The 20,246-nt window shown below is 40.2% G+C and overlaps 2 protein-coding genes across 3 annotated transcripts; one reads left to right on the top strand and one right to left on the bottom strand.

Annotated features, from left to right (window-relative positions):
* The first annotated feature begins 250 nt into the window (after positions 1-250).
* bag6l (BCL2 associated athanogene 6, like) lies at positions 251-11,491 on the top strand. 2 transcript variants are annotated; one of them, XM_056741811.1, is made up of 25 exons: positions 251-381; positions 813-913; positions 1,025-1,142; positions 1,337-1,566; positions 1,675-1,746; positions 3,278-3,400; positions 3,543-3,688; positions 3,773-3,902; positions 3,987-4,154; positions 4,242-4,470; positions 4,619-4,666; positions 4,900-5,192; positions 5,308-5,386; positions 5,467-5,762; positions 5,871-6,150; positions 6,417-6,586; positions 8,949-9,002; positions 9,079-9,181; positions 9,357-9,481; positions 9,562-9,696; positions 9,799-9,855; positions 9,987-10,172; positions 10,258-10,365; positions 10,510-10,656; positions 10,739-11,491. In XM_056741811.1, exons 2-25 carry the CDS (start codon positions 836-838, stop codon positions 10,832-10,834), a joined length of 3,471 nt encoding a protein of 1,156 aa, XP_056597789.1. In that variant the 5' UTR covers positions 251-381; positions 813-835; the 3' UTR covers positions 10,835-11,491. The 2 variants fall into 2 exon arrangements, with proteins under 2 accessions (XP_056597789.1, XP_056597788.1); XM_056741810.1 differs by having other exon boundaries at positions 4,616-4,666.
* Positions 11,492-12,452: 961 nt separating this feature from the next.
* On the bottom strand, positions 12,453-20,170 carry c25h6orf136 (chromosome 25 C6orf136 homolog). Its single transcript, XM_056742136.1, has 7 exons — positions 19,950-20,170; positions 19,007-19,209; positions 17,709-18,356; positions 16,237-16,325; positions 15,634-15,834; positions 15,489-15,558; positions 12,453-14,370 (listed from the first exon to the last, which is right to left on the bottom strand). The coding sequence occupies exons 2-7, from the start codon at positions 19,103-19,105 to the stop codon at positions 14,233-14,235; spliced, it is 1,245 nt and encodes a 414-aa protein (XP_056598114.1). The 5' UTR covers positions 19,106-19,209; positions 19,950-20,170; the 3' UTR covers positions 12,453-14,232.
* Positions 20,171-20,246: the final 76 nt, after the last annotated feature.

The following is a 20,246-nucleotide window of genomic DNA, read 5'->3' as shown; positions in this document are numbered from 1 at the left end:
AAAGCATGAACTAGTTTCTCTAAATCTTGGCTTGAGACAAAACATCTGATAAGATGAACTCCACCAATTAACAAATGCCTAAAATTAACATTGAGGTAAAAAAAGTTTACAGTATTTATTTAATATACAAGTGAAAAACATACACGTGAATTATTAATATGTCGTATCTCGTATAATGAATAGTTCATTTTCGAATTAATTTTTTAACGCTACTTTATTTTGAAATCGCAGCTCAGGAAGAGAACATGACGTAATTTCCTGAAACGAATGGTTCGGGATTTGCTAGCCGATTAGCTAGCCATGTCCCTATAGTTGTTCATTAAATACAATATTTATCATTTGGATCTAAAAATCGCCGATCTACCACAGGAGTATCGAAAAGTAAGTCATATAACTAGTTGTTTTCGAACCAAACTACACACTGCTTCTATCTATATTCAGCGTTTGCGTGAATTGGAATTAGAAACCGTTCGTGAATAATATTGTTAGCTAGTTTACAGTGGCAGGTCGCTGCTATTGCTAATATAAATTGAACACTTTCAATTGTCTGATTCAAAAACGTTATATGTTGGTTAATTTTCACCTCATTCTGCTGGCGTGCGACGTTACTGTGTCGACAATTAGTCCACTCTTATAATATACGACACCGTGAAAGCGTTACTATGGTAACAGATGAACGCGCGCCTGCTAGTAGATAAAGTGGGAGTGTTGTAACGTTGTCTAATGTCAGTAGATGTGGTTTTGTGTTGCTGTTGATTTGTAAGATAAGTTTCAGTTATAATTTGTGTATATGACATTCTGTGTGTTTAAAGAGAGACTGAGGCACAAAGGGACCATGGAAGAGCCAGGAAGCATAGAGGTGACTGTGAAAACACTGGACTCTCAGAGCAGGCCCTTCACTGTCAGGGGAGAGGTGTGGAGATGTCTAAATTCTGATGCTATGATTTACTTCGAGTGGCATTGATATTTATTCACAATCAAACTGGGAAATCCCTCTTCATATCACAAATTCTTTCTCTCTCAGTGGACTGTGAAGGAGTTTAAAGAATACATCGCTTCCTCCGTTGAAATCCCAGTGGATAAGCAGAGGTTGATCTACCAGGGTAAAGTGCTGCAAGATGAGAGGACTCTCACGGAATACAGTAAGACCTTTTCATTTTTACTGCCGCTGGGACATGCATTGAATTACAGAGCATTGATTCTTTTAGCAAAACAATTTGCATGTGTAAAATGTCAATATATTATCAATATATTATAAAAGCAGTCAGAAAGGATTGTTATGTATATGTTGTATCTATAAAAATGGTCACATCTTTTTAAACCCCTCTTTTGTAAGACGTTGATGGAAAAGTCATTCATCTTGTGGAACGAGCGCCTCCCCAGAGCAGTCAGCCTGGGGGTGGAGGAAGTGGTGTTTCAGATTCCTCTGGTGGAGCGGATGGGGGATCCACCTCATCTCAGTCCTCCGCTTTTACAGGAGCTCCACATGACCGCAATGCCAACAACTATGTCATGCTGGGCACATTTAACCTGCCTGTGAACATCATGGATCCGCAGCAAATACAGGTATTATGGAATTATTTTCTATCTAGATAGCATGCTTGTAAATGGGAGAACTGTACAGGCTAAATACGTACATGAAGAAAGTTGAAGAAAGTGTCTGCATTTTTCCAGATGCAAGTGCAGCAGATGCTCTCTGGTGTTGGAGAAACAGGGCGGAATGTCAGGATGAACACCAGCACAGGAGTGAGTGACCGACTATTCAGAAATGTATATTAAAAGTCACAATTCATCAAAAAATCATTATTATAATATAATTATTTAAATGATTGTTTATTTCACAAATGACTCGCCTTTATTTAGTTCTATATGTATATGACTTCCGCTTTCAGTTGAACACACAGAAAAATATTATGTCATCATGTTGTCTTCATCAATATGGTTAAGCTTTAAAAATGCATACATTCATCATCAAGTAATCCAAATGACTCCAGTGGATTAATAAATGTCTGACATGTTTGTGTGAGAAAACTAGTGGTGGGCATAGATTAATTTTTTAATCTAGATTAATCTAGATTAATCTAGATTAAAATGGCTCATTTGAATTCTGCCGAAGGCATTCAGAATATGTGTGCTACCCAAATAATGACTAAAAGTAAGTCTTTGAGAACGGGTTTCTCAAGCCAGGTGGCGCATTAGACCAGGGGCTCATCTCCTGTTTCCAAAATGCATCACAAACTGCTTGAGAAAGCTGTTCTACTATGATAATTGGTGATGAAAATTAAATTATGTTCAATAAGATGAACTTGTGTTTACTTCCGCATTAGCTAAGGGATGATTTGCGTCTAGGTGGTACTTGAGACTGGAAGAGCTCCTACAGTACATTTACATTTATTAATTTAGCAGACGCTTTTATCCAAAGCGACTTACAAAGAGTGAGGGAGCAACAAGCGATATGTCATACAGGAGCCATAATACATTAGATCTCAATACAAAGTTACTGGTTTCAACTAAAGCTAGACCACTACCTGTTGAGAGAAAGTGTTTTTTTTTAAACCAATTCCGCATTGCACAAGGTGCAAACAACCTTAGTCTTGTCGATGTTTCTATTGGGAAGCTTCTTAAAAATTAATATTCCCTGAAGCAAACCCGGCAGCTTCATAGCTGCATCCATGTTAGGACGTCACGTTTGATGCGGTAATTTCACAGTAACGTTATGTTGTGTTCAGACCAAACGCGAATGGCGTGTCAAGCGCGAGTGATTTATATGTTAATGCAAAGAGCCAATAGACCTACTTGCTGCACGAATCGCGCGAATGAAGCCCTGGTTATGAGATGATGAGGCGGCGAGAATGACGCGAATGAAGCCCTGGTTATGAGATGATGAGGCGGCTTCTGCTTCCGCGAATGACGCGAATCACGCGAGTTGAAAAATCTCGTTCTCGCCCCGTACAGTGCAGTTAAACTGGTATACATCCGCGCTAAAATATCAAGGTGAAAGTCATCATAGCTTGCGTAGTATAGACCCAGCTCCCAACCCAACTTTGAGAATAGATTAACGGCGACATTTTTTTTATCGCGCGATAAGAGTCTCACTGCGTTAACGCCGTTAACGGCCCACCACTAGAGAAAACATAAATATTTTGAGAGTTACTTGTACTCTAAGCAATTTGCTTGAACGCTCTAGATATGGTGGTTCAGAATGTCTAGTCACAGCCTGTTTGAAACTAAAGGTTATCTTTGGCTTAATCTGTATCATTTGTTTCCTCTCTTACAGAGCAGCGGCTCTGTGGATGTCCATATCAACTTGGACCAATCAGCGCAGAGTGAACCCAGAATGAGGCTCCAATTGGCTGACAGTTTACTGCGAGATACCCAAGCCTTAGTCCACAGACTTGAGGTGCGACATGAACGATGCAAATGTCGCAAAAATGATTTGTAGTTGTTATCAGATAAGTGTACCGATCAATGCGAGGTACACCAGCAGAAAACATGATTTGGACAGTGGGCTTATTCATTAATGATGAGACATTTTGTCACAGGGTCAGTCAAGTGAAGCGTCACCTCAACAGGAAACACAGCCTCCTCAGTCATCTTCAGCATTCCCAGCACAACAAATGGACACCCCACCACCACCACCACCCTCCTCCACAACACAGACAGAGGGACCAAGTCACTCCGGACCAAAGTAAGATTCTTAAATCTTAGCTATTTTTATTTGATTTAAGCCCTGTCTCTGATTGAATAGTCTCATATTTGTCATTATTATCAGTCAGCCGAGCCCACTGGAGTTGGTGGAGGTTCTGTCAGAGGTGCGAAGGGTGGAAGAGCGACTCCGTCCCTTCATGGAGAGAACTCATTCCATCCTTGGAGCAGCCAGTTCTGCGGACTACAATAACAATGTAGGTCATAAGTGAAATCCTATTACTGACATGCGCCCCATCACTGTTTTCATTAGATTAAGTTATCTTTTTTCCCCCTGGCAGACACAAGAACGTGAGGAAGATCAGCGTACTCTCAATTTGATTGGAGAATCGCTTCATCTCCTCGGCAACACCTTGTTAGCTCTTAGTGACCTTCGCTGCAATTTATCCGCTCAGCCACCCCGCAACTTACACGTGGTACGCCCGATGTCCCACTACACCTCTCCTCTTGTGAGTTGCCTGCTCCCACAAATGTTCGATTTTTCATATTCATAATAATAGCAATAATCAACCTGACAAGAAAACACCTCCTGCCAGATGAACCTTGGAACCACTGTCACCATGACCTCCAATGGCAGACAGATGAGTGAAAGTCAGACGCAGCCTTCTCAAGCCACTGGCCAATCAGAGCAGCAGGGCCAGGCTCCTCCCCCTCCATCCGCTGGAGCCAATCAACAGACAGGCCATGGTCAAGGGACTCCTAGAGTAATCCGAATTACTCACCAGACTATAGAGCCTGTGGTCATGATGCAGATGAATCCGGATGGTACGTCTTAATGCTTCTGTGTTTGCATCAGTCATTCATGGTCTTGATCTTTAAATATACCAGCAATTAATGAATTCAGTAGATAGTTGCCTCTATAAAGGGCATTATTAAACTGTCAGCTGCTGATCTGTGCGTTTCTGTGCAGCAGATTCAGACAGTGGAGCTCAACAGAACCCCAGCGCTGCTGGACAGACTGGTTAGTTTCTCTGCCTCTCGCTATAGCCGAAGTTATAAGTCTGTCATCAATTATTCACCCTCATGTTGCTCAAAACCTGCCTTTCTTCTGTAGAGCACACAAGAAGATATTTTGAGAAACGTCTTTTTCGTTTTGAGAAACGTCAATTTATGATTGGAGAGTTTGGGATGAACTATTCCTTTAACAAAGTAGCAGTCTCCTGTTCTAAAAATGTCTTTATTTGTCCTCTAAAGGCACCTCTGCGCCCCTCCACGTTCCAGGTTTACCACCAGAGTTCATGCAGGCCATCATGCATCAGATCTCTCAGCAGGCTGCTGCCATGACAAGCGCAGCCTCTGCCGGGCAACTGGGGCAGCAGCAGGGCACTGGGGGTGCTCAGGGCACGGTCCCTCCACCTCCTCAAGCCAGGGTGATAATCACACGACCCTCCTTATCCCCACGCGTTCCCCAGTCTGCAGGCACCAGGGGGACTACCATCAACGTGCGGGCAACAGTGCCCCCTTCAGCAGGACAACAGACGGGCCAAGTATGAACATATCTTAGTTCAATGGTGTTCACTGTTATTATTTTTTACTAAAACATTTTTTTAAATTTACTTCACTTTATTCTGTTTCTGTGCTGTGTTTATCCACACGATGAAGGGTAGTCCTGGGGCATCCTCTCCTCTCACACAGATGGTCAGTGGTTTAGTTGGGCAGCTTTTGATGCCATTGCACACAGGTGAGTCTCCTGATCCTATTCAAATCCTGTTTCAGATGTTTAATCGGACAGCTGTGATTTCATGTGTTATGTTTTTTTAGGTGACCAGACATCAACTACCTCCTCGTCCCATTCCTTCACCTTCTCTACCTCCTCATCCACTGCTCCCCCCTCCTCTGCCAACACATCTGCCCAGACTTCCACTCACACCACCAATACAGCGTCTGTGGGTCAATCCCAGGAGGTCAACACTGGGGACAGCCTCGCGCAGCTGCTGAGTTCTTTCCTGGGTGGAGCTGCAGGAGCCAATGTAGGAGCTGCTTCCGGTGAAGGTGCTTTTACGGTGACTGTTCCGGGGGTCTCTAACTTCATTCAGGGCCTGTCTGAGTTTGTTCAGGTTAGTCCCTGTAGCTCAGTTGGTAGAGCGATGCATTTGCAGTGCAGAGGTCGTAGGTTCATTTCCCAGTGTTTCCCCATTGATCTGACCTGGCACTTTTCTTCACAGTCTGGCCAGCCTGTGTTTCCTCCTCCAAACCAGCAGCCTCCACCTGCACAAGCCACACCCACTCCCCCCTCAGCGGCTGCCCCCACCACCCCTCAGCCTCCTAGTGGAGGTGGGGAGACCATGAGCCCTGAGCTTTTCACAGGCATCGTGCAGGGAGTCCTTTCCACCATGATGGGCTCTCTTGGAGCCGGTCAGGGCAACACAGAAAGCATCGCCCAGTTTGTCCAGAGACTCTCCCAAACCAGCAATCTCTTCACACCTGGGACTGGAGATGCAGTGGGTGAGTATCACTGTCGAGACATTTGGGAGTTGAAAAGAAATATCTTGTTCTGGCTATTGTTGTTACTGAGGATAATGCACAGCACTGTAGCATAATTTAAAGCATACATGTACGCCTAATAGAGCGCAACAGTGATTGACCACATTTTGAGCTGAGACACACCCAGCAGTTTGTTACCGTAGATGAATCGCAACATTAGAATCCTCTTAAGAGCATTAATGTGTTCAGTGGGTTGATGTGACTCACTTTTTCTCTTTGTGTGGTAGGTTTCTTTGGAGATCTGCTTTCTCTGGTGTGTCAGAGCTTCTCGATGGTGGACATGGTTCTGCTCCTGCATGGTAATCCTCAGCCTCTGAGCCGCATTCAACCTCAGCTCACAGCGTTCTTTACTGAGCACTATCTCCAGGGCCGGGAACCCACAGACGCCAACATAGCTGTGAGTCTGAGATAAAGCTGTTTTTATAGCCATGAGTCTGAGCTGTGAATGATTTTACAGTCGTGAGTCTGAGATAAATCTGTTTTACAGCCATGAGTCTGAGCTGTCAATGATTTTACAGTCGTCAGTCTGATATAAATCAGTTTTACAGCCATGAGTCTGAGATGACAATGATTTTACAGTCGTGAGTCTGAGATAACGCTGTTTTTATTGCCATGAGTCTGTGATAAAGCTTATTTTACAGTCGTAAGTCTGAGATAAAGCTCTTTTAACAGCCATGAGTCTGAGATGACAATGATTTTACAGTCGTGAGTCTGAGATAAAGCTTTTTTTATAGCCATGAGTCTGAGCTGTCAATGATTTTACAGTCTTGAGTCTGAGATAACGCTGTTTTTATTGCCATGAGTCTGTGATAAAGCTTATTTTACAGTCGTGAGTCTGAGATAAAGCTCTTTTAACAGCCATGAGTCTGAGCTGTCAATAATTTTACAGTCGTGAGTCTGAGATAAATCTGTTTTACAGCCATGATTTCTAGCATGAGTCTGAGATGACAATTATTTTACAGCCATGAGTCTGAGCTGTCAATGATTTTACATTCGTGAGTCTGAGATAAAGCTCTTTCTACAGCCATGAGTCTGAGATGACAATGATTTTACAGTCGTGAATCTGAGATGAAGCTGTTTTATAGCCATGAGTCTGAGCTTTCAATGATTTTACTGTCGTGAGTCTGAGATAAAGCTCTTTTAACAGCCATGAGTCTGAGCTGTTAATGATTTTACAGTCGTGAGTCTGAGATAAATCTGTTTTACAGCCATGAGTCTGAGCTGTGAATGATTTTACAGTCGTGAGTCTGAGATAAATCTGTTTTACAGCCATGAGTCTGAGCTGTCAATGATTTTACAGTCGTCAGTCTGATATAAATCAGTTTTACAGCCATGAGTCTGAGCTGTCAATGATTTTACAGTCGTCAGTCTGATATAAATCAGTTTTACAGCCATGAGTCTGAGATGACAATGATTTTACAGTCGTGAGTCTGAGATAACGCTGTTTTTATTGCCATGAGTCTGTGATAAAGCTTATTTTACAGTCGTGAGTCTGAGATAAAGCTCTTTTAACAGCCATGAGTCTGAGATGACAATGATTTTACAGTCGTGAGTCTGAGATAAAGCTTTTTTTATAGCCATGAGTCTGAGCTGTCAATGATTTTACAGTCTTGAGTCTGAGATAAAGCTCTGTTTACAGCCATGATTTCCAGCATGAGTCTAAGATGACAATGATTTTACAGTTGTGAGTCTGAGATAAAGCTCTTTTTACAGATTTCTGAGCTGCTGTTCTTCTTCCCCGGCTCGAATTTTGAATCTAAAGACCAACATCAATAGTGATGAAAGCCAAAATATGAAATGCCACCAATGAATAATAATCAGTAAATTTGTTGAGGAAGGTAAAAATGACAATTTTCACCTTCAATTTGGAGCCGTATTAGAGAGGGTAAAAATGACATGTGAACTATTCCAGCATCATCATTTTATTTTTCACACAGAGCTCGGTATATCTGTTAGTAAATAAATCTGTTCTTTTTAGCAATCTTTGATGCATTTTATGCCAATGGTGACAGCTAAATAAATGAAGAAGGGCCTTTTTGTGTTCTTCTTACAAATTTTGCATGCCTGAAACTCCAGAACTGTTAGAGATACCTTAAGGTCCTTTTACATTGTTGTACTTGACCCACTTTTCTTTTGGGAACTAATTTTTTAAGCCCTATGAGGTTCAGTCTTAGAAATAAGGAGATCTAAATAATGCTTCATGAGAAAACTGTTAAAATGGACACATTTCAGTAATCAAAAAACAAACATGGATTATCTTTCAAAAATGTGGTATTTCATTTCTTTTAAAGAGGAATGTCTGAAGAACAAATAAGGTTAAAACTAGAAATGTGTATTTTTCCCTTCTATCAAACAATTGCACTAAATATGACCACCTCAGCGTCCTTTTGGCACTGAGTTACTGTTAAAAATGATCGGGTTGAGGCACATTAACGGATATATATAGATTATTTATAATATTCTATATTTCTTTGTTCTAGGGAAATTTGGGTAAAGGGATGTTGTTAATTATGGCCCGAGCAGTGATGATGTAAGGAATTGCTCTGTTTGTTAGAATCTTTAAAAAGAACCATGTTTTTGAAAGCCTAAACATAATTAAATACTTTTAGTAAAGAGAAATGTGTACAGTTATCTGATTACACTATTAAATATGTAATTAGTAACTAGTAATGAACAACAAAACAGGATCCTAAACTACAAATATCACAGTTTTGTCAACTGTATTTTGAAAAACTAATGGTTTTAATGATCTTTTGTAGAATGCTGCTGAGGATCTGATCAATGAACTAGAGGAGTATATCGCAGAGAGTTTTGTAAGTCTCGACTCTTTCTATTTACCCTATAATGTTTTGTACATTGAATGCTCTGACATTGCTGTATGTGATCCAGTCCATAGTGACTGTTCGAGAAGGAGTGGACATCATCCAAACCAACACATCTTTCCTGAGACAGCAGCTCACACGCATGGCCACTCATATCCTGCGTTGCACAGGTGACTAAAGGGCATGGTCTACATACACAGGCCTAAGAACTGCTATGACTCAAATTCAATACAGCATCTAAAATGATGGATCAAGCATAAGAAGTGTCATTGTTAAACATTCAAAACAATATTAGTGAACTCTACACAGTCTCAAGAGCTTTCTTTCTTTCTACCGTCTTTTCAGATAATACGTTTGGACAACGTCTTCTGTACCTGTGCACTCAAGGTCTCTTTGAGTGTCTGGCTCTCAACCTCTACTGCTTAAGAGGAGACCAAAGGGCTCTTACTGCTGTTATCAACCATCGCATCGTAAGATTCCTTAACTCTTTCTCATGAGGTGAGATTGGTCTTTTTGAAAGGAATATGTAAAGATGTGTCTTGTTTCACAGAGGAGGATGTCAGCAGAAGTAAACCCCAGTCTGGTAAACTGGTTGACCAGTATGATGTCCATGAGGCTGCATGTCATTCTAGAGCACAATCCAGTGACAGAAGACCAGATCCAGCATTACGTGATCTCCAGACAGGTCCTCTAGTCTGATTCACCTTCTCAGGATCCACTTAGAAAGTGAACAGCATAATGTTGCATCATGTAATATGGGTTTTCATGATATCTTTTTCACATACAGAGCGAGTCCTCTCAGAGAACAGAGTCAGATGCACGAGAGCAGAACTCAAGTCTGGAGGTGAGTCTGAACTGTTGATCTTTTTTTTCTCAGAAAGCCACACCGGTTTGGAATGAAATGATACAAGATTATACTTTTTCGTTGTGTGTACATCTACTGTTTTAAACATAATATTTGATGACATGCTGCAGATGGAGGAAGGTCTGTGTCCTGCTCCAGTCACCACTGCAGAAGAAGTCCTGGTCTCCTCAAGAGATGCCACCGATCGTGAAGCAACACCACACAAGCCAGAGGAGATGCGAGGTGCAGTTGCCATGACATTGACAGAAAGGGAGGAGTCTGGAGAGGTGGAGCCATGGGCTGCAACTGTTCCACCTGTAAGAAGTTTTTTCCTTTGGAGAGAATCATTAAGTTATTTCTTTATTAATAACGAAGCCATTCTGATATGCATGTGTTCATCAGGAATGGGTGCCCATCATAAGACATGATATGTTGACACAGAGGAAGATGAAAGCACAGCCGCCTCTTTCCGACGCTTATTTGCACGGAATGCCAGCCAAGAGGAGAAAGGTCTCTTTACTTTGAAACATTCACGCAAAACTAAGAGTTTCCTGTACAATTCTAACACATTTTAATAAACAAAGTTTCTTTAGATCAGACAAATTTGCGCAAATGTTCCATCACTTTCATATGTCTATGTGTCTTGTCTTTTAGACAGGGCAGGGTGAGGGTCCTCCCCTCTCTCTTGCGGATGCGGTGAGCCGAGCTGCCCGTGCAGCAGGGGTGCGACCTGTAACTACCCCTGATAACCTGCAGGGGGAGCTCGAGGAACCAGAGATGCAAGAAGCTTACACACAACAGGTCAGAGATTTAAAGCCTATTTAAAGAATTTAAGAGCTGTGTTTGAAATGCTTGTGAGACCATTTTCCTCATCGTCCTGCAGGTGAGGAGCGATATTAAGAAAAGACTGAGCGACGATCCAGACTACAACCAACAGCGGTTTCCTAACACACACAGAGCTTTCTCTGAAGACTTCTGACCGACAGCTCAGTTCACAAATGTGGCTTGTCTTTGTGTTCGCATAGAACAGCCAGTATCATCTAACATCTCATGCTATGGGGGAACCAGATTTTCGAAATCTGCATCAGACACATTCCAACTCGTATGTCAAGCCATATGTGTGGATAGGGACTAAATATAGACCACCTGTGAACTAGCTACAGAGGAGCTGTATCGCTCGGAACAAACTAGTTCAAGGTGGCGTGTGATAAATAGCTTCGATATTCTTCATGTCTCTGCGTATTGTAAATGAGCTGTATATTGTTGTAATAAGTTGTTTTAATATTGACAATAGTAGCAATTGTATTGTATTACAGGCTCATATTTGGTGAGATATATGGGAAGCCAAGTTAGATCCAAACATGAACGCACACTTCTTCATTGAAGACGTTTTTGAGCCTTAGTGATGCATAGCTGGTATTATTTCTTGCATGCCAAAGACATCTTGTTGGCTGCTATGTCCACGTTTCCCGTTAATGTGGATGTTGAAATAAAATAGTGTAGAATTACTTTTTAAACAAACACCTGTGTCTAGCCTTGTTTCATGCATTCAAATTTTAACATTATTTGTGTAGCTTAGTTATAACAAAATGGATACAATACTTTCCATAAACAGGGTACAAACTGGTGGTCAGTTTGGTAACAGCATCATAATAAAATTGTGACATCAACACAAGATTTTTTTCAATGGACACATTGCGGCGTTGACTAAATTGATCAAGTTTGAAGGAATAGTTCATTCAAAAATTGAAATTCATTCATGGTTTATTCATCATCATGTCATTCTAAACCTGTATGCCTTTCTTCTGCAGAACACAAAAGATATTTTGACGAATCATTAACTTCCATTGTATGGACACAAAACCACTGAGATGTTTCTCACAATATCTTTTGTGTTCCACAGAAGGAGCAGTCATACAGGTTTTATACGACCTGCAGGTGAATCAATAATTTTATCAACGTTTTTCCTTTCTAGTGATCTCTTTAAACCATTCCAGCTCGATACCAAAGTTACTGTATAAATAATGCTAAATTGAAGTGGTTTCACGCAACCGCTTATCCTAATGCCAAGAAATACAGATCATGCTGTTATTGCAAATTGGGAACAATTATAGCATTAGATGTTACACATGTTTATGGGATAGTTCACCCAAAAACTTAAATTCTGTCATCTGTCACTTGATATTTCAAACATGTATATTTACATTGCGACTTACATTTCTTTATCCAATACATTTTACATAGGTATTTGCAATCCCCTGGAATCGAACCCACAACCTTGCGTTGTTAACGCAATGCTCTTACCACTGAGCTACAGTAAAGACTGTAAACACAAAAGAAGTTCTTTTGAAAAAAGTTGGTAACCGAACAGCACTGGCCCTAATTCACTTCTATTGTATGGACACAAAACCAATGCAAGTGATTAGCGGCCATTTAACAACATTTTTCGAAATATCTTCTTTTGTGTTCCGTGGAAAAATGTCAGACAGGTTTGAAATGATAAGAGGGTGAGTGAATGATGACAGAATTAACATTTCTGGGTGAATTATCCCTTTAATATAATTCGGGGAAAAAAGAACACAAGCTGAAGATGCTGATGTCAGTGTGCATTTTATTTTTCACACAACATATTCACACCGGGTTTTTGGGTCATTAGCACAGAAATGAACACCAGGTACAATGTCTGTTATCTTTTTACATGTTTATTTTATGCCCTTTGGAAATATTTCAGTCGTGCACTAAAATGCTTTGTCTGTCCTAAAGGAAAGCAATTGGATGTTTGTGATAAAACAAATCGTACCTGCGTATGAGAAAAACATATGCTCTTTTACCCAAAGCACTGACATTTCATTTGAAGATTTCATTTGTGGTTTGTACAACAGTGTTTTAAGTTACTTGGACAGCATGGGATTTTTAAGACTAGTGCATTATTAGATCTGGCAATTTGATAATCCAAGCCACTATATTGACTGAGTCAAACCAGCAAATAAGGAAAGTAAGAGCAAACAAGTCCTGGTAACTATGCCTAAAAATAGTACTTGCATAAGCAGTCTCTGACATCACCGTCATTTAAACGAACAGTTCACCCAAAAAAGAAATTTCTTTGTTCTGATAAACAAAGATATTTGGAGGAATGTCAGTGACTCAACATACAGTTCTTGGCCACCTTTCACCACCATAGGAAAGATGACTATGGTAGTCAAAAGTACCCCAGAAACATTTGCCTTCATACATTCTTCAAAATATCGTGTTTTGTGTCAAACAGCACAAAATAAAATATATACAATCATTTTTCCTACTGTAGTAGTCAATGGTGGCAGAGAACTGTTTGGCTACAAGCATTCGGCCAAATATATTTTCCTTTGTTCATCAGAAACACAGATGTAATTTATAAAGATTTGAAACTCGAGGGTGAGACAGAATTTTTTTTTTTGGGTGAACTGTCCCATTAAATTAATAAAAACCCTGGCAGCCCTAAACATTATGAAATTGCTTGTGATATCAGGTACTGGAACATTCAGTAAATGCATTTATATATACCAACATGATGTATAGCATGCTATGGTCAATTCCTATTGTAATTGTATCTGAGAGCTGGACCTTTCATTGTGTATTAAAGCTGTATTGACTGATTTAACAGCTGTGATGAAAAAAAGAAACTATCAGTCAAACTCAGCCATAAGTCCAGAGCCCATTTATTGTACCTGTAAAGATTTATGTGTGCGCAAAACAACCATATTATGTGAAGATTTGTCCATTAGGCAAGAAAGAATCACCTGTTAAGTGAAGGAGGTGATGCTCAAATGATGGGGCTAATGGATTTTCTGTGTAGTCGTGATGTATATTAAAGTGACAGTTCACCCAAAACTGAATTATTTCATCATTTACTCACCCTCATGTCATTCCAAACCTTTATGACTTTTGGGCAGAACAAGAAATCATTTTGAAGAAGGTCGGTAAACAAACATCATTGGCCCTCATTGACTTCCACTGTATGGACAGTAAACCACCGAGACATTTCTCCAAATATCTTCTCTTGTTTTACACAGAAGAAAGAGTAACATACATGTTTTAAACGATATGAGGGTGAATAACTGATGAAATAATTTTGATCTTTGTGTAAACTTTCCTTTTAACTATGCTTTGTAACTAAACCAGCTGTGTTTACAGGAGGAACTTGTTTTTGTGAGTTGATCTGATCAATGTGTTGAAAATCAAACGAATAACCCATTTTAACTTCAATTTTTCCAAAGAATGCTGCCATCATCACATTCACTCGACACACATAATAACATTATTTTCACATCTTTCTCTTTCTCAGTCTTTTTAATGGTCTGACCACACACACATTCTCCTGAGCGTCTACACGTTTGCAGCTCAGTCTCGTCGGAGAGAGGACAGGAGGAGTGGGAGCAGGTTGAGGGCGGGTCTGTGTTCTTGAATGCCTAGAGCCACCAAAGCCCCCGCAAGCAGTGAGGTCACTTTGGGCAGCAAGGGAGGCCGAGCCTGCATAACCTGACAACCAAAGAAAAGATGAACCGATGAGATGCGGTTTGATCAAGCTTTGGTCACATGCAGGAAATCATTTGCTTTGCTAAAGCTCAATTTTATAAATCAAAAAAGGCAACCCATTTGATTTTCATAAATTCATCTTTTAGTAAGACAAAAGTTCAAGTTTATCTGAGTTTATCATCCTGTTGTCAGTCCCTTGTTTTCTATCTATGTCACGTCATGATGAGCTCCGCCCGCATATTAATGCAAACTGAGTTCTTAATGTGTGTGATTGTGTGGCGTTAGTTTGCGATTACGGGAACGGTTTAGAAACTTGTCTTCATTTACTCACCTTCCAGTTGTTCCAAATCTGTTTACATTTCTTTGTTTAGATGAACTCAGAGAAAGATATTTGAAAGAATGAGTGTAACCAGGGATGTAACGATTCACGGTTCTGATCTCACGATGCGATTTATTTTCACAAAATGAGTTGAAACAAATTAGAAATGAACAACTTCCCTTGCATTATTTCTAAAATGCTTCACGTTTATTTGTATAATAAAATCGTTTTATTTCAAATAAAAAAACTAAACTGCAATTTTAAAACAAATGAATAATAGAAAAAGTCTCTTTAATATAAACAAACTAATACTGTCTGTGATTATCTTGAATTTTTTGCATTTGAGAAATATCACCATGTCCACGTTTAGGTTTCCAGTGAACATGGCGGCCCCTGCTGTTCAAAAAATATATTGCGGTTCAGTTCATTTTCAACCGGCTCACTGTGAATCGTCACATCCCTACTGGTAACCAAATAATTCTTGGCCACCACTGACAACCATTTTAGAAAATGTTGCTTTATAATTGATTTGTTCTTTTGAACACCAAAGAAGATATTTTGAAGAATGAAGGAAAGCTTACAGTTCTGGGGCACTTTTGACTACCATTGTCATTTTTCCTACTATGGTAGTAAACGCGGTCAAAGAACTTACAAGCATCTTTCTCCGTGTTCATCAGAACAAAGAAATGTATACAAATTTGGAACAACTCGAGGGACAGGATTTTTATTTCCAGGTGTACTGTCTCTTTAATGCCTGGTTAGGATTCTTGTGTTACAGTAGTGGTGGACAGGTAAGCCCCACCTTTTCAACTTTATGACAGTGAATCCGTCCATCAGGTCCGAGATAGAAGGTGGAGAATGCATCATATGTTCTGAAGGGGAAAAAAGTAAATATATTTATGCACACAAAAACAGGCAAAGCTTTGAAGAAACAGAACGTGTCTCACTTGTACAGTTGGCTCTTGTTTTTTTTGTAGAAGAACAATAGAAGGGAGTGGAAGGGCAGGCCTTTTACTCTCCAGCGAGCCTGGATGGACCCGTCTTCTGGATGCTTGGTGAGCTTCAGCACCTCCAGCTGAGCCTCCGCATAGTAACAAAGACACATCAGTCGCCAAAGCGTCACTGTCAGCTGGTACACCACACGACCCCTTTAGACAAACCAGAGAGACATTTATCAATAAGCGATGTCGATACTAACACAAACAGAATCTAAGCATTCTTCCAATACAATATCCAAGTGTGGTCAGCCGAGATAGTTCGAAGAGTGTTGTAAACTGGCCCCAATTCACTTGCATTGTTTTTGTGTCCATACAATAGAAATGAATGGGTGCCAGTTTCCTATTAACAGCATTCTTCAAAATATGTTATTTTGTGTTCCTTGGAAGAAAGAAAGTCATACAGGTTTGTGAATGATGACAGAATTGTCCTTTTTGTGTGAACTATCCCTTTAACAAGAGTCTCAACGCAAGTCAGTGGCAAATGACTTTGTTTTGACCACTTTTTGAGACCTTATATGGTCAGAAAGAACACTTGATCTACAATATGGGTACCTTGTCTTGGTGTTCAGAAGACCGTTGATGAACTCCACATCTTCAGAGTATATGCTGTAGTCGTGATTCTTCACAAAGAAACTTGGCAGCTGGAACACAATGTTGCTCAGTCAATAAATACACAGTTTCTCAGAAGGACACTTGAAGGGATACTTCACCTAAAAATGATCATTTATCCATCATCATGTCATTTGAAACCTGTTGTATGTTGGTAGTATGTTGAAACAGCATTGGCCTCCATTTACTTCCATTGTTTGGAAACAAAACCACTGACATTTCTCAAAATATCTTCTTTTGTGTTTCACAAAATAAAAGAGTGATATACTGGGCCCAGATTCACAAAACTGTTCTTAAGACAAAATCTAAGATAGTTCTTAAGATAAATTATGGAAAGTTCGTAAGAATGTTCGTGAAAGGGATTCTCAAACATTTCTTAAAACGTTCTCAAATATTTTCTTAAGAACATCTTCATTTGTGTTGTAAGAATAAAACAGTATGATTGTACTTGCTTGCTCATGTGGTAACTTTAGATGTTTAGCTAATAAACTGTATGTATGTTACAAGCACATTGCATACTTATAGAGCATATATATATATAAACTGTATTAACATTAAACAGCATTTACAACGCATGTTAGTTAATATGTTAGCAAGCGTTTTTTTTTTTTAGAAAAATACATTTAAAAAAAGTCCTGTTACTAAGGCATAATACTTGTGACCCTCTCTCTGTTTCGAGTCACGTTGTCCCAGAAAGGGATTTAAACTGTATTATTATAATATCAAAATAAATATTCCTTAATGGCAAGTAAACGTCAAAATTACGATTCTGGCTAAAAACAATACAGGTCACATGTGAAACAACCAATTATATGTATTAAATATCTTAACTTTTGAGATTTAAGACAACCATGAAGCTGTCGTGATTCTCAGTAAAAAATCGGGAAACGTAATGTAGTGAAGTAGGCGGGACGAGACCGTGAGTCGAGGCCGGTGAGTGAGTGATAATGAGCGTCAGCTGTACACGCACCGGTCTCGTATCACGGAGGAGATCGGGGGCATAAGAGGGCGAGCGACCGAACCGTCAATAAGAGAGGACCAGGCCTGGCTTTTAGATGTGGTTTGTGTTATTCGCCGGCAGTCGTCCGTGATGGGCTGCCGGCTGTCTTTTACTCTCTTGTTATTATTTGATTAAATGTTTAAATGTTTGCCGGTTGTCGTCTCCTTCCTTCCTTTTAATTGAACCTTGTTACAGTAACATTCCTAACTTTTTTCTTAAATTTGAATATAAGAAATAACATTTTTCTTAAGAAGAATTTTCTTCGCAAGAATGTTTTGTGAATCCGTCCCCTGGTTTTGAACGACATGAGTGAATAAATGATGACAGATTTTTTTGGGGGGTGAACTATCCCTTTAAGAACAGAAAGCACCTAAAAAGCAACATCTACATAAGGAACTACAGTAGAGCGTCTTACCTCCACCCTCAGCTTCTCAAACATCTGGGCCAGTTTTTCCTCCTTCTCCATATCTTCCTGACTGGTGCTCCAGTCCGCACTCTTCATTTCAGCAGGGCTACACTGGAGGCCTGAATAGTCCTGCGTTTCCGGTTTCTTTACCTTCATAAAGTGAGACTCCATCCCAGGACAGTGGAAGCAATAGAAACGGGATCCCAACATAAACGGTGCGGGACAGCCCTCCGTTTCAAACAGACTCCTGAAGGAGCCTCTCTCCCTCAGATCCTCCCCAGTCCCTGCCTTCCAGGTAATGCTAATATCATCCTCTCTGCTACCATCGACAGTGGTTAAAGGAAAAAGCAAGTCAAAGGTTCGGCTGGGTCCTAAAGCCAGCAGCTCACTCAGTTTGGCCTGCCCGAGGAGGGGCACCTCCACCTCGGCGTGCTGCTCGTCTGTATCCGCGGGTTTGAGGAGGACACACAGGCTGATGGATTCCTCCCACTCCTCCTCCTCAAGGCCGTGAGCTGGGTTTGGCTGACAGGCATGGTGGAAGGGATGGGAAAGCGATGGACGATTAACAGACCGGTAGCGGAGACCGTTTGGGGGAGCCAAAGCCCACGATGCACTGCTCAGGTTCCTACCGTTGTCGTGCAGGTGAAACTCGGTGGTCTACAAAACAGAGAAAGAATACAGATAGATATATTGGTTGTAGGCCCTAGAACTAAAAAGTACAAATAAAAAAGAATTAACAGTTAAAATGACATTTTGTAACCAAGACGATGTCTGTGGGTCTACAGCAATGACAGTTTATGTACAAGATATTTGACATCTTTGATTTATCGCAATAATATTTTAAATATTTGTTAATTCATCTGTTGAAGCGAATATATAATATTTAATATATATATATATATATATATATATAAAAACAAGACAAGAAGTCCTTTACCATATAGCGTGATAAATCTTTATGTATTCATTAACAATGACCTTGAGACTAGTGTACTTAAATTGAAATAGTGTTGTTAGTTATGGAAACATTTACAGATACCACTACTTCATTATTTTGCTACTCAAATGCAAAGAAATTCCTAAAATGAAGTCCTTAAAGTGATAGTTCACCCAAAAAAGAAAATTCTGTCATCATTTACTAACCCTCTTATCATTTCGTATAACCTTTAAGACTTTATTTCACCCTCAAAACACAAAAGGAGATATTTTGAAGAAGGTTGGTGACCGAACAGGGTCACTTTTAGTCGCCACAAACTCCACAACATCCCCAAGTCAACATATACTTTTTGTATAAAACGTGTGTTTACCTGACATAAATTCCAGCACTGTTTGGTCACCGGTTGCCAGCCGCCTTGGTTCCTGACACACCCCACCCAAAGAGAGACCCCCCCTCTGCACACCGCCATTCAAGTTAGGATGCTGTAGCGCCCCGTCTGCAGACTGCGTCTGTGTCAGTGTGATGGCATTATAAGACACCTCTCCTTCACAGGTGCAGCTCCCTCCTTCACTTCTGGAAACAAATGAGAAAATATGTCCTTGTTGTACCGGCAAACCCACATGTCTGACTATATTAGTCATTTACTTTCATATTTATTAATTCAGGCTGAGGTGAGGTGACTTACAAACAAAGAAAGCATGGCAAAATAACGTGCTTAAATTAAATATGCCAACTTCCGGTTCACGAGGACTTTAATGACTTTTTACAAGCTGTTACAATGTAGGCAGACATTTCTATTTTAATCATGACAGTTTGCGCATGCGCCAACTCTCCACAAAATGCTCTTTAGTTATCGATGTATACTTTTCATTGCTGTTCTCTTGTCCATTGTATTCATGGTTTTATTATTAACATTAAATACGTTGGATTTACATCTCAATTCAAAGATTAATAAAAAAGCTTAACATAGAAGTTAACATCTTTATATGCAGTCTGATACATATTACGCGTCATATATGAAGCAAATATTTAAAGCTACATTTATAATTTACATTTGACGTGGATTTGCAGAGTTCCAGCCTGACACATGCACGTCACGCTTTAGTCATACTTCACAAATCAACACAATCAAACTAACGTTACCGACCATCCGATAAACTCAGACCTTTAAGACAAATGATAACGAGCTGAATATACCAAATGATAAGAGAAATCAACACAAAGATTATCGCTGAACTCGGTCAGATCATAGTTAGTATTCATATGTTAGATCCCAGCCTGTGTTAGTCCTGTTTGTAAACATGAATGCATACCTGCTCACAGTCAATCAGATCTAAAGCAGCGATGCGTCTGATCTACACGCAGAGATATAAGTATATGAATCCAATTAACGTAAACGTCTGTATGATTTATAAAGAATACGAAACAGTTGTCAACGTTAAGCAAATGTCACTTCTCTCCTAATGCCCTTGCCCAGCGTTGTGCGCCACTGCGCATGCGCACATCGGATCCTAGCAGCGTATTTCCATAGATACAGCGACAGCTGGCGGCGAACACGAGCTCCTGCAGCACATTTACACCGGTTGTGACGGGGATGAGGCTTTCTTTTT

The sequence above is a fragment of the Triplophysa dalaica genome, chromosome 25 (assembly GCF_015846415.1).
Source record: "Triplophysa dalaica isolate WHDGS20190420 chromosome 25, ASM1584641v1, whole genome shotgun sequence".
Classification (NCBI taxonomy): domain Eukaryota; kingdom Metazoa; phylum Chordata; class Actinopteri; order Cypriniformes; family Nemacheilidae; genus Triplophysa; species Triplophysa dalaica.
Note: the sequence above shows the minus strand (reverse complement) of the source record. Positions and strands in the feature narration are given on the sequence as shown.